At 27.6% G+C, this 13,604-nt stretch overlaps 1 protein-coding gene and 1 pseudogene across 1 annotated transcript in view; both read left to right on the forward strand.

Annotated features, from left to right (window-relative positions):
- Window positions 1–2,811: 2,811 nt before the first annotated feature.
- Window positions 2,812–13,604, forward strand: part of LOC136977999 (potassium voltage-gated channel protein Shaker-like) — a 145,253-nt pseudogene continuing 134,460 nt past the window's right edge.
- Window positions 8,933–13,604, forward strand: part of LOC136978000 (potassium voltage-gated channel protein Shaker-like) — a 113,057-nt gene continuing 108,385 nt past the window's right edge. The window contains exon 1 of the mRNA XM_067273632.1: window positions 8,933–10,393. Within this exon, the coding sequence (XP_067129733.1) occupies window positions 10,353–10,393 (41 nt within the window). The 5' untranslated portion in view covers window positions 8,933–10,352. The remainder of the gene's footprint in view (window positions 10,394–13,604) is intronic.

A 13,604-nucleotide genomic window follows, 5' to 3' on the forward strand; every position in this document is an offset into this window, starting at 1 on the left:
TAATTAACCATTCTTAAATGAAATAGTTGTAAAATATAAGAAAATAATAATAATAATAACAACAACGTTTTAATCTATCTGCATGAAAATGTTCTATTCGAGACTCTTTCAAGTGCAGTATGTATATTTGTAATTTTTTAATAATTATTTTAGTTATTTGTGTATAAAATAAACTATTGTACCTATTCATTGTATATATTAAAAGTACATTCTTAAAAATATATCTTCAGAGAAACGATGAAAAATATAATGCATTAAATATTTTAACATTAATTTTTATTATATGTATTTTCTGTATTATCTTTTATATTAATTTAAATATGTAATAGAAATACATTTTATAAAACGGTTAATAAACATTGATTTAAGTAAGCAAATTTGGTTGATTTCTTTAGAGGTTTTTGAACAAATAAAAAAGCAACCGTAAGAGTTATGCATAAAAAGTCAAGAGTTATCATATCCTTCTGTTTGTTGACGACATTCTACGGCTTAAAATAAAGCATAAAATTGAAATTTATTCAGGAAAAAACATTCCTTTGAGAATAAATTTCAGAATAACCAATGCAATTTTATCAAATAAAAATTTCCTTTAACATTCCTGATATTTCTAAATTATATCTAGATGCTAATCAATTTTAAAAATTCATAAGTAGAGATGAATATCGTTCAGAGTTTTTCATCTTTCAGTGGAAAAAAAAATTAATCTCTATTAATCTCTACTGCACTGTACATGGATAAAAGTAATATAAAATTGATCTAAATTATCTCTTTTCGTAGAAGTAAAAAACAAATTTTAATTAAAAATTATAAATACAGAATAAAACTTTTACAAAGTATCTTATTTACTTTATCAATTACATAACATTTTAGTGTACTAAATTTTAAAAATAAGTTTTATGCAATATTCAAATTAAGCAAAATTAAAAATGATTGATTGACTATTTACAGTATTTACTTGAAAGATAAACGTCATTGCTAAGTATAATTTATAGTTTTTATCCATTAGACGTTTGAAATAAAGTAGGTTTGTTTAATATGTAATCAAACTGAGAAATAATTTTTAATGAAATCTGAATTCTCTAAAGCAAAATAACTTTAATGAATGAAATGCAGTTTAAATATTTAATTTCACTAAAATAATATAGTTATAGAATAAATTGCCCAAAGAATCGTATATTGTTTTTTTTTCCCCCAAATTTCATCTGAAAATCCATGTAATAGGATAAATGAATGAAGCATAATTTTTTCTAACTTAATTTAGTTTTTAATGTTTTCTCATTGTATAAGTCTAAATATTTAATTAATTTATAAATATATTTAGTACAACTATTTTTTGCATGAAATATTTCTTCAATACGTTGCTTTTGTACATTGTAACTTTTTATATTGACCATAATCTTAGTTTTCCTATTCTCATCTTTCAATATTCTTAATGTATTTTTAATTAATGACGATTTTTGTCACGTCCTATACCTCGAACTTTAAAAATTTTGTAGTATGCCATTTGTAAATTATTATTTTATCTGAGGAATTAACCATGCCTGCAACTATGTATTGATTTGCTTTCATTATTTTATTAACAAATTGCGAATAGTTTTCGTAATTTTTAAATTAGGATCGAAATTATTTTGATTTTCTGGCATGTGGGGTTGTATCAAGAATTTCGATTGTAGAATATCCGAAAGTCATATTTCCAAGAAACTTTTTTACACTGGTCTCCAAAATTAAAGAAACAAGCACAAAACTTATGTAAAATCAACAATATGAAATGTGAATAGCTGAAAATTACGTCGCATGCAAATCAGTGGAGGCCAACAAGAAAGACAGGCCAAGTGGTGTTGTTTATCATGTAACCAAGTGCCAGCTGCCGCCATATTTGAATTGTGTTTTTATTCAAACAGAAAGATCTATTACAAATATTTTTAAATTTTACGAACATGAATAACTAATCTTTCAACATACGGTAACTTGAACGACTGATAGTTTCTTGGTGACTATTTTATTTAAATTATTGTAAATATTTCCGATTACTTGATATTATTAGTTCTACAATTAAATCTAAATGCTAAATATCAGGCTTAAATGAATATAGTTTGTTTTTTATTTGATTTATAATCAATCTTAAATTATCCCATAACGTAAAATATCGAAAAATTTTTCTTTTGATCAAAAACGTTGCTGGGATTTCATACAAGCCTTCAATCCTAGAATAATAATAATATACTTTAGGTAAGCAGACGTTACTTTTAGGTACTTTATATATAGGGATATCATAAAGTATCGTAATTACTACATTAAGTGATAATGTCTGCTTAATTTATCATAATGTAAATATATATATAACCTATAAATTGCCAGTTTAATCATAATTTTAATATTTTAAAGCCTGTTTCAAAATAACAAAACTTGAAGCTCTAACATGGTTTTACTTGTAAAATAGTATTGAAAGCAATAGTCTATTATAAATAGTATCGCAATCTTTAAATCAAAATTTCATTTTTCTCGGAATAACTAAGGAAAAAATATTTATTATATGTATTAATAACAATACTGTCCAAGTGCTACTGTAAATGATTGCTAATCCAATTATAGAAGTGAGAAACTGTTATCGTTTTTATCTTCCAAAAGATAATAATGTATTGAAGCAAGGTGGTTGAGGAAGATTACTACAGATTTGTGGAGTAAAGAATCATATGTGTGAGTGTGTGCATTAAGCATTTTACAGTGTGTAGTGAAAGGTAAAGTGAAGAAAATTTGCGAAAAATTTCAAATACAAAATTAAAGCCAAGTGCCGTACCAACTATATTCCCTGGGCTATCAAAATACCTGTGAAACCTCAAGGAAAGCAAAACCAAGAAGACCGATGTTGAAGAAGAGAATATGAAAAGAATTCTTCGAGAAAATTTGGAGTCATATAAAAATTACATAAAAACAACACAGGTAAATTCATTGGAGGACATTGTAGCAGTTATCATAAGAATTATTTTGATAAAGGATAGTTTTTTAATTAATAAGAGAAATAGAATATTTATATGCTTAATTGACTAAAGTGAAAACAAAATGCCTTTTATAAATGGCTCAAATGCAATTACAATATAAAATTAAATTAATATAAAAGGTAAAACATTATATTTAAAAAAGATACTGCTAAAATTGCGTTTTAAAACATCGCACTATTTTAGATGACCTGCTTAATTTTATTAAAAATGAAATTATCATATATGAGAAAGTTATAAAAGTACAGGTAAATAAAATTATTTAAAAAATTGATTGTATAGGTAATCATTATAGTGATAGAGTTGTCAATTATTTCAAATTAAAACGAAAAATACAATGGACATACATTTATTTTGGCAGTATTATTATGTATTTGGATATATAATCTGCTATATTACTGTTTACAAAAAAATTACAAAATTGTCTATAAAATTACAATCGAAAATTATGAAGAACATTCAAATAAAAAATCACTCTCAAAGTAAATAAATGTATTTATTTTATTGGTTTATGTTTTTTTCTTATCATTTATCGCTAACCTTCCAGTCTTATTACTTTGTATTTATATACTTTGTAATATATATATTGACAGAAATACAAAATAATAAGACTGGAAGGTTAGCGATATATGATAAAATGCATAAACCAATAAAAAATGTAAAATTCAATATGTAAAAATGTAAAATTTATATCATGGGATAAAAATTTTATATATAATATTCTGTACCTATTAATATAGAATATTATATACAGCAGTATTAATTAATATAGGCTATTAAATAGGATTGTAACTGTGTAAATCATTTTTTAAATTGATTTCCTATACTAAGATGTTTTAAGGTGTGTAAAATATATGTCAAAATGTGAAAAATTTCAATAAAAATATAAAAAATTCTATATTGCATTATTTCTATAATTATTGAATTTATACTATATCAGAATTTTCATAAATAACCTTTTAAATTAAACTTTATTACAACAATAAATCTACAATACTAAACACGTTTCCTACCCATTGTACTAAGTTGGTCACGTCTAATCCCTCGCTCAGGCCTGTCTTTCTCGTTGCTCTCATAAATCAGCAAACTGCCATCTTATCACATACGTGCCACGCAAGTGAGGCACGATAGCAGCATATCCGTGCGACAAAATGTATTGCACTATATCCTATATACAACGAAATCGTTTGCTAAGACTTCTAACAACGAGGAAGTGTTTCTGATACATCAGTAATTTATCGGGCATACCTCAGAGAAGGAATTCGGTTGATTCTTGCGAAGGAAGTTGTTCCTATCTACGTTTTTGCCATGTACTGTACGTTTATGTATGTTGCTTTAATTTTGGACACGTCACGTTTAGCTTAACTATGAGTAAACATAATAACGTTTAAATGATTCAATCTATAAATATAATCGAAACGAGTTGATAATAATAATAATAATAATAATAATAATCAGCACAGAGCCCAAACGGTTAGGAGTTAAAAGTTGAAATTTGGTACACGGTTAGGGTATGTCACGAGAACGCACGCTAAGAAGGGATTTTTCGAAATTCCTCCCCACGAGGGAGAGGGACAGGATTAAGGCTTAACACTCCCATCAACAATAGAAGTGTTACGTAACAATGGAAGTGTCAAGTAACAATGGAAGTGTCAAGTAACAATGGAAGTGTCAAGTAACAATGGATAGTGTTAAGTAACAATGGAAATGTCAACAATGGAAGTGTTACGTAACAATGGAATTGTTAAGAGAAAGCGACGTGCAAGACGCAGTTGCAGTTTTTTCGTTTTGCAGGAAATCGAACATATTTTTAGACCCATCTAAAAATTCTGTAATTAATCTGGAAACAGGGGTGACCCAATTCTTGCATTCTGTGAAAACGGGTAAGGTTGACTGTAACGTAATAATTTTAATTTTCGCTAAAACGGTTAGGAGTTGAAAGTTGAAATTTGGTACACAGATAGGGTACCAAATTTAAGTACCAAAGTGTTAAGTAACAATGGAGAACAAGAGAAAGCGACGTGCAAGATTTACGGGCTCTGAAAAAAAAGGAAAAAGAAAAAGAGTAATATGTTAGAACACATTCGATTTTGAAATTTAAACGGATTAGTTCGGTTTTTCTCGACCTTTCTTCTTTCGAACGTTCGATGAAAATCGAAGGATATAATCAGAACACGTCGTGAAAATCGAACAATATTAGAACATTCGATTTTCAAATTCGACCTTTCTTTAGAAATAGTTCGTTGATAAAATTACTCTTTTTATTTTGTTACTATAACGTAATAATCTTAATCTTCGCTATCGTTCTTTTCCCCGAGCAACGCCGGGCCTACCTGCTAGTCTATGTATATAATCGAGACGCGTTGATAATAATAATAATCAGCGCAGAGCCCAAACGGTTAGGAGTTGGAAGTTGAAATTTGGTACACAGTTAGGGTACGTCACGAGAACGCACACTAAGAAGGGATTTTTCGAAATTCCTCCCCACGGAGGAGAGGGACTGGATTAAGGTTTAACTCTTCCATCAACAATAGAAGTGTTACGTAACAATGGAAGTGTCAACAATGGAAGTGTTACGTAACAAGGGAATTGTTAAGAGAAAGCGATGTGCAAGACGCAGGTGCAGTTTTTTTCGTTTTTATAGGAAATGGAACATATTTTTAGACCCATCTAAAAATTCTCTAATTAGTCTGGAAACAAAGGGACCCAATTCTTGCATTCTGTGAAAACGGGTAAGGTAATATTCTTAATCTTCGGTATCGTTACTTTTGCCCGAGCGACGCCGGGCCCACCCGCTAGTGTGTTAATAAAATTTTACTGTAAAAACAAAAATAATAGTACCATGAGTCAACAATAAACTGTTATATAATAATCTTCATAATAAATAAATATTTATTTATGAATTTAAATTATGACTTTTCTATATTTAGTAGAACACCGCCATACGCAAATTCCACATGCAAACTCGGATTTACGTTATTGGCAATCCCGGAAAAATTTAATGAAAATATGTAAAATAAACATTCTCAGAATCTCGCTCAGTTACGCTCATTCTCGTTCTAAACAAGCGTTACTGTGACTTATTTATTTGTTTGGCACTAAACACCAGGACTTGCATAAGTCTTTGTCCGGAGTTCTAACTTGTAACACATTGTGTCCGCGTGATATCAGTGTTTCTCTTTGTTTCGTTTATACTAATTTCTTTGCAAACATAGCTCCAAAACGCAAACGTAATTGTACTGAGAGCTCTGACAAGCCAAAGAAAAGCCTATTTTAAACGAGAAATTAAAATCTTAGATTTAGTCAGAAAAGAAAAAAGTCTGCTTCTGAAAACTTTTTAAAGTTGTTTTTATGGCTTACAATATCTTGCTGTTCGTTGTTAATATAATGTTCATTTGTCTTATTTATCCAAAGAAGTATAATAGATATGTTGTTAGTATTGGAAATACATTTTCCAATCATCAGAATCTGTTCTTTATAATCATTTTTCTTTTTAATGACAATTAATTTGAGCTTTTCAAAAACAGGTAAACTGTAAAACTGTATTTTTAATGCTTTTATTTGCTGATTCAAGATTCGTAAATATTCCACTACTTTATTACTTGTAATAAACTGGAGGGTTAAATGATAATTTTCGAACGACAGTCAGTCTTTCAATTTATTTTCATTATATTATTCAATTATCATCCCATTCAAATCTTCTTTGAGTTCGTGTGTTACTTTGTAAATAATTAATTTATATACAGTAGAGCATCGATTATCCGACTTAATTGGGGACTGGGGTTGGTCGGATAACTGGAAAGTCGGATAACCGAAAAGTATGAAAAAATACATTAGTGTAGTGTATTAGGCTTGGTTTAAATACTAGCCTTCCTTTCATGGTCGAGCCAGTGCTGCCAGCTAAAACATGCAAAAATTTAACAAAAATAATATTAAAGTAGCCAAGACATAACCAAATATTGTAGCGCCACATCACTAGCGGACATTTAAATTTGCCGACTAGAACGCGGTCGGTTAACCGATAAGTCGGTTAATGGGGGTCGGATAATCGATGCTCTACTGTGGTTTAAAGTTTTCTTTATTTATAAAACATTCTAATGTTAAATTTTCACGCTTTTCAATTTTTAAACATGTAGATCTAAAGAAGTTCAAATTGTTTTACTTGAAATAAGATATGCTGACTACGTAATTTTTAATTCTGTCAAACATTTAAATACGTGTTTTAATACACACACACATACAAATATTTTAATATTATGCAATAAAAATTTATATATTTAAGTTCTTATCTTTAAATCATGAGCATCAAGAACGTTTTTAAGATTTCTGCAAATTTATTAACGAATAAAAAATCCCTTAAACTTATGGCATTTATTAATTTATTCTTATCGATATATTCTGATACATTCATGTAATAAGTGTTTTGCTTAATAATAATAATAAAATTATACAAATTAATCATCATTTAGACTTGTCTCTTCGAAGAAAAATTAAAATGTTTTTTAAAAAAAGCAGCCTTTTTGCGATTTACTCAATATTTTAAGAATTTGTTATTTATAATAATGACGATGTATTACAAATTGCGCATTTTCTTTGAATCAATATTTTCAAACTTACAATCGATGTTAAGATAAATTTAAAATTAATACAAAATAATAAAAATATTAAATATTTTATTCTTAATTTTCAAATGAGATGATAATTAAGCAGTTATTAAGATTCGGTTTGCATAGCAAAAATATATAAAGCTCACTTATTCGATAATTATAGAAAATGTCGTAAGGATTTGAATGACAAAGGAAAGTATATCAAGATTTAAAAACTATTTCAGTAACTGTAATAGATAATCTTAAATATATTGTTAATATTGATTTCTCTCATTTTATAAACAGCGGTTTGATTAAGATAAGAATTTCACTATTTAAGCCGAAAATGTTATCGAATATTAAGAAAAAAATTAAAAATCATTATCAATGGAAATATTAAAACTATTTTTGCGACAAATAAACTATTTTATTTTTTAACAGTCGTACTTTCGACATTTTCTACTGTATTTTCCCCTTTAACGTTAAAGCTACTGAATATTCCCTTTCGAAAGGGCAAATCGATGAGATAAGTGTTTAAGCTTAACTATACGTAATTTATTTATACTTTTTTTTCGGTATTTCTTTATAATATTTAGAAAACTCGAAAGAATTAAGAATATATATCACTATTTTAAAAAATACGGAACGTAAAAGGAAAATATCTACTGATTTTTCAGGGAAAACATGCCAGATAGGAAAATCGGTCGAGATGATTACATATCGACCAGATTCGTGATTAGGCTGAAAATGTGGAAAAGCGAGATGGTTTTTTAAAGGAAAAGAAACTGAAATCAATGAAGCGTCGGTGGTACAGAGACACCTATGCACGAGGTTAGAAGAGGTAAAGTCTCCAACCCAGAGTTAGAATTGCCTACAATGGAGGACCAGCTGTCGAACGAAACTGCAGACGACAACCAGAACCGACGTGAACGCCATCTCCTCATACCATCTGTTCTGGTCAACATGGATTTCATTAAAGTCGCCTTAAATTTCGATATGAAAAAAATGAGATTTGAGTGGAAATGCGGTTCGAAGAATTTGGTCGATTCAGATATGGAAACTAACAAGTAAGTTTTGATTGATAAGCTTTCACTCTTTAAACTCATTTTAATAATATAAAAAAATGTTATAATGCTATCGATTCTCTATGAGCACACCGTTATGTTTACTTTTACTCTCTTCGTGTGTGTGTGCCTTTTCTCTGCAGTCTTCATATTTTATGCATCTCTTTTCTAATTAAAAGTTACTTATATATAAAATAATCAAAGCTTTATATTTTTACTAATGAAAGTCTTTAGTTCTAAAAGCCTCTAGTTTGTATCTAATTTTCTTATTGTAAGTTTGAATAAGAATGGTTTCTTCTGTCATTTTTACTATCACTTCTCCACTACCACGTTGCACTTAGTAACACTTTAAGTCAGATTTCTTTTCTGAAGTAGAAAGATGCAGAAAATAACTCTGGATCAATAAGCAGTGGCGCCAAAGCTAGTGGGTGACCTCCTTTTACTTTAGTAGAGATGACACTAGCCGAAAATTTTGGATGTATAATTTTATAAAAGAATCTTCTCTCCACATTTTCTTCATGATACGACAAAACGACAATATCGATCGTGTTGCTCATACATCAATTCGACGATTTTTGTGCTGTAATAAAAAAATCCAAATATAATCCTACAACGATTTAATACGATACTGATAAAGTATACCAGGTTCGACTTACTCTAATTTCTTGTGATTAAAAAAATTGATCTTTTTCCACTTTTAAATGCAATTTAAAAATTTCTTGGAAATTGGCTCCTTGCCCGTTAAGGCTGCACGGTACCGGTTGTGCTTTCATGACGATACATTCTATTCCCATAATTCAAAAAAGGAAATTCCTTTCCCCAGTAACTCCATGGATATTTTAAAAGTTATTAAAATTTCAACTATAGGAGAAAGTAAAACTACACAGAGCATATGGCAGAAAGAAGTTTTATAACTTTTTAAATGAGTTAAAATCCATTAAGTAGATCACAAATTCTTTTCTTTTGCGATAAACAACTTACCCTGCCATCTATGATTGAAATAGGTAATGAAGATGAAGAAACAATGGACTACCTGAAATTTAATAAAAATTCAAACGCATTTTTATTTAATTTCCTTAATCAGAAAGCAACGTCGAGAGAACTAAGTGAATAAAATAAGGATGAAAACAATCTTCATTCCATTTATCATCTCTGCAAACCATCCGCATTATTCTAATCTCCTCTATAGCGATGGCTAACTCGTCCTACAAAAAAAAGGTCGGCGACGCAAAGAAAATAGTTTCGAGGTCACGTGATTTCTCCCACGTGGTACTCGATCGAAGTACTTTATCGATCTAATGACTCCTCTAAATATTTCCAGTTACTTCAACTACATTAAACTTGTAATTATCATTAAGATAGAAAGAAGAGATCTCTAATAAGAATACAATAGTAATTATGTATTAAGAATGTTTCATTTCCGTACGGAGAGAACCTATTTCCTGAAATTTATAAAACCAGGAAAAAATGACATTTAAGAATTTATGTTTATTTGCAAGAAAATTGAAATCAGGTGTAGTTGTTGGTCTGCAGGTAAGCGATCGAATGTTTGAAAGGGCGGTATCAACGGGACATCAGACCCAAACGTTATTCTAATGGCCTAGTTTTTCCCGCCATGCACCATGAGACAAAATTGACAAACGACTGCAACCAGTTCAGTAAAGTCGGCTTGCCATGAGGAGTGCTGCTCGCTTTAGCGTCAGAACATGATCATTACTGTAGCGGAAAGTATCGAAAATTTTATCGGGTAAGAGTGAAATCTTTTACATTTTTAATGAAATTTTAAATTTATATACCTGTTTATCATACTTTGCAGTATTCTCTCCAAGTGTTATTATTATTTTAAAAATTCTATAAAGTAAACGAAACTTAATCACTTCTCTGCATAACAATTAACTATGCGAGAAAGTAAGACGTACAGGATAGTTTGTTTAAATTTGAAACTTTTTCCTCTTTTTCCATTTTTGTTATTTTTAGTTTTAATTATAATTTTATTTAATTTGTGTTTAGAATACTAATAAGATTAAAAATAAATTAATTACTAATTATTCAATACGTTTTTTCTTTGTTAATTTTTTTTAAAATACGAAGCTTTCATTTTATTTTTTCCGTCTTATAAATAATTAATTATTTCAGAATTTAACGATTTTATTTTAATATTTAAAAAACATACACTGTATAATTAAATTATATTATTCATTTGTGTTCTTATATTTTCGATATAATTTTGGTTAAAACACTAATATAAAGTTTATAAGAGCAGTAGCGTATGTACGAAGTTATAAGAGGGGACTAGTTTGTTTCGATCCTGTTTTAATGGATTTTAGTACTTGCGGCCATTTTGACCTTCGGGGTCTACATATGCCTTAGAAATAATGATTTTTACTAATCTGTAAACGAATTGGAACAATTCCAATTTCTACGTGACATGATTTTACCATCCTAAAAGGCACGAAAACCTATACCTGAATATAGAATTGGTTATTATACAGAATGCGACATTGATACGTTGAATAATGCTGATTTAATGTTTTAAAGATAAAACATTTATGAACATTAATATTATTAGACAAATTTTTAAAAATTTCTTAAAGAACTCGAGAATTGTTTAGTCGATTTAATTCGTGCAAATAAATTAAAAAACTCATTATTTTGTATGAAAATTAATTCTTTTTTTATAAAGCCTGTAATTTAAATCATTAAATTTTTTATATTGGATTTTCTGGATTATTAATTTTGCTAAAATTTATTAATATTTTATTATTATCTAAGTATCAACAGTATACTTAAATGATAAATTTAGTTTACATCTAAAATTTGTTATATTTTTATCCCGATTATTCGTCACAAAATGAGTTTGATTAAAAAGAAAGCCCTATGTGCACTAACTGAAAATTAACTTTCAAACAGAAATTCTTTTTAAGAAATGTATAAAATATACACAAATATATACAAAATAATATCAATACAAGTTATAATATTTGCATATTTTTCTTCGTATAATTTTTAATTATTGTTAAATATAGTATTTAATTATTCTTTATGAAATATTTTACATATTAATTACTTTATATTATTATTAATTATAATATTTCATATATAAAATATACAATTACTCTATCTTTATAAGGATATATTTCATGGTAATGTGATTGCAATGTAGATAAAATATTTTTAATTGAAGAAATAACTTTTTTCCGTAAGATACTTATAAAATAATGGAATTATAACGCAAAGATTATTTCACAGCAGAAGTTATTGTTATTTACTGGATATAAAAGTAAGTTGGTATACCTTTATTATTATTACATACAGAAGTATTTCATTTGAAATAATGCTGAAATGAAAGTTGCAATAAATAAATTCATTTATGAAATTCGGAAGATAAAATTTATATGAATATGTGATAAAAATTTGTGAAAACTCTGAAGCTTGTGACCTACTTATTCTCCAAATATAGGCCATTTTGTATCACGTGGCACTCAACAGGGTGGAGCTGACCCACATGTCTGATTTGCTGCAGTAAACAAGGGGTATACTATCGATTATCAAAAACATACACATTTGTTTTTTTATATGATGTGAAAATTCATAAATTAGTTATTAGTGATATTTCTAAGTGATAAAATTCCTCACATGTACTGTACGTCACATACAGTTTATTAAAAGAGTGTAACTACACAGAATCCATAGATATTTTCTAACAACGATAATTTAATAATAAAAATAAGTAATAATTATTTTTTAATATATACATATTTATTTATTTATATACTCCCAAAGGTTTGTACAATGGCGTCAGTCTGAGTGGCGCCATATACTGCGGAATATTTAATGATTTTTTGCTCTGTACTCGAAACAAAGAGGAAGTTCTAGCTTTTATAAATTTAAAAAGATATTCAAACCAAATTGAGTTCAAGAATAAAATTTAGAAGTTAATTTTTCTATCATGTAACCAAGAATTTTATACAATTTGAAATTATCAAAATAAAATTGCTTTTTTGTCACTACAAAACACCTGCTCTTACTCTCTTCAAATATGTCATGTGAAAAAATTTTCATTTTGTATTCACTTTATCATTTAAAATAAAATAAAATCGGTCATTTCTTGAAAAGAAAACTAACGTAAAGTTTTTTCTTCTTTAAAAGAAACGTTTATCATACTAAATATATAAGCACATAATTCATTTCTTTAAATTCATTTAAACATATTTAGTTTTTACTCATAATTCATTAAAAGTTTATATTTAAATGTTTAAAAACGTTTTGTGCTTTTTAATTCCTTCAACAGTAATTTTGTTTCCTTTTTTTACTTAAATTAGAATTCTATTTCGATAAAAGTGTTTATCAAATTTGTCATTTGAAAATAGTCGATTTATTTGTATTTAGTATTTTCTATACCTTTAGATGTAGACTATTTAAAATGGAATAAATATTAAGTCTGAGTAGAAATTTAAATCAAAAGAAACGGAAGTCATGTATTCCTATTACAGGCTAATCAAAATTGCATCTAGAGTAATATATTATACCGAGTAAATGATTCTTCTTCTAATGTAGTAGAATTCATAATTGTTTTTTAATTGAAATGATATTTACTAAACTCTATGGAATGCAGTAAAGATTTTGTAAAATAGGTATTCAGTTTTATGAAAGTAAATAAAGTGAATATATATTAATAAAACTTTAAGAGATTATTCAATAGCATAACGAATACTTCATATTATGAAAATTCGGAATAAATAACACTTCCATTCATAAGCTGTTAAAATACAAAAGCTATTTTTTCTATATAATGAACTTAAATATAATTCCTTATTTAATATATAATTAAGATACACTATTTTCCTTCCTTATAAACGATAGTAAATTAAGCTCAAAGTTTCAGTTACAGAACTTGAATTTATGAATTTATTGACATATAGATCATAGTTCTATATGTCAATAAATGTTTAATAAAG

This window comes from Centruroides vittatus, unplaced genomic scaffold, assembly GCF_030686945.1.
Source record: "Centruroides vittatus isolate TY-2023 unplaced genomic scaffold, ASM3068694v2 contig_484, whole genome shotgun sequence".
Taxonomy (NCBI): Eukaryota; Metazoa; Arthropoda; class Arachnida; order Scorpiones; family Buthidae; genus Centruroides; species Centruroides vittatus.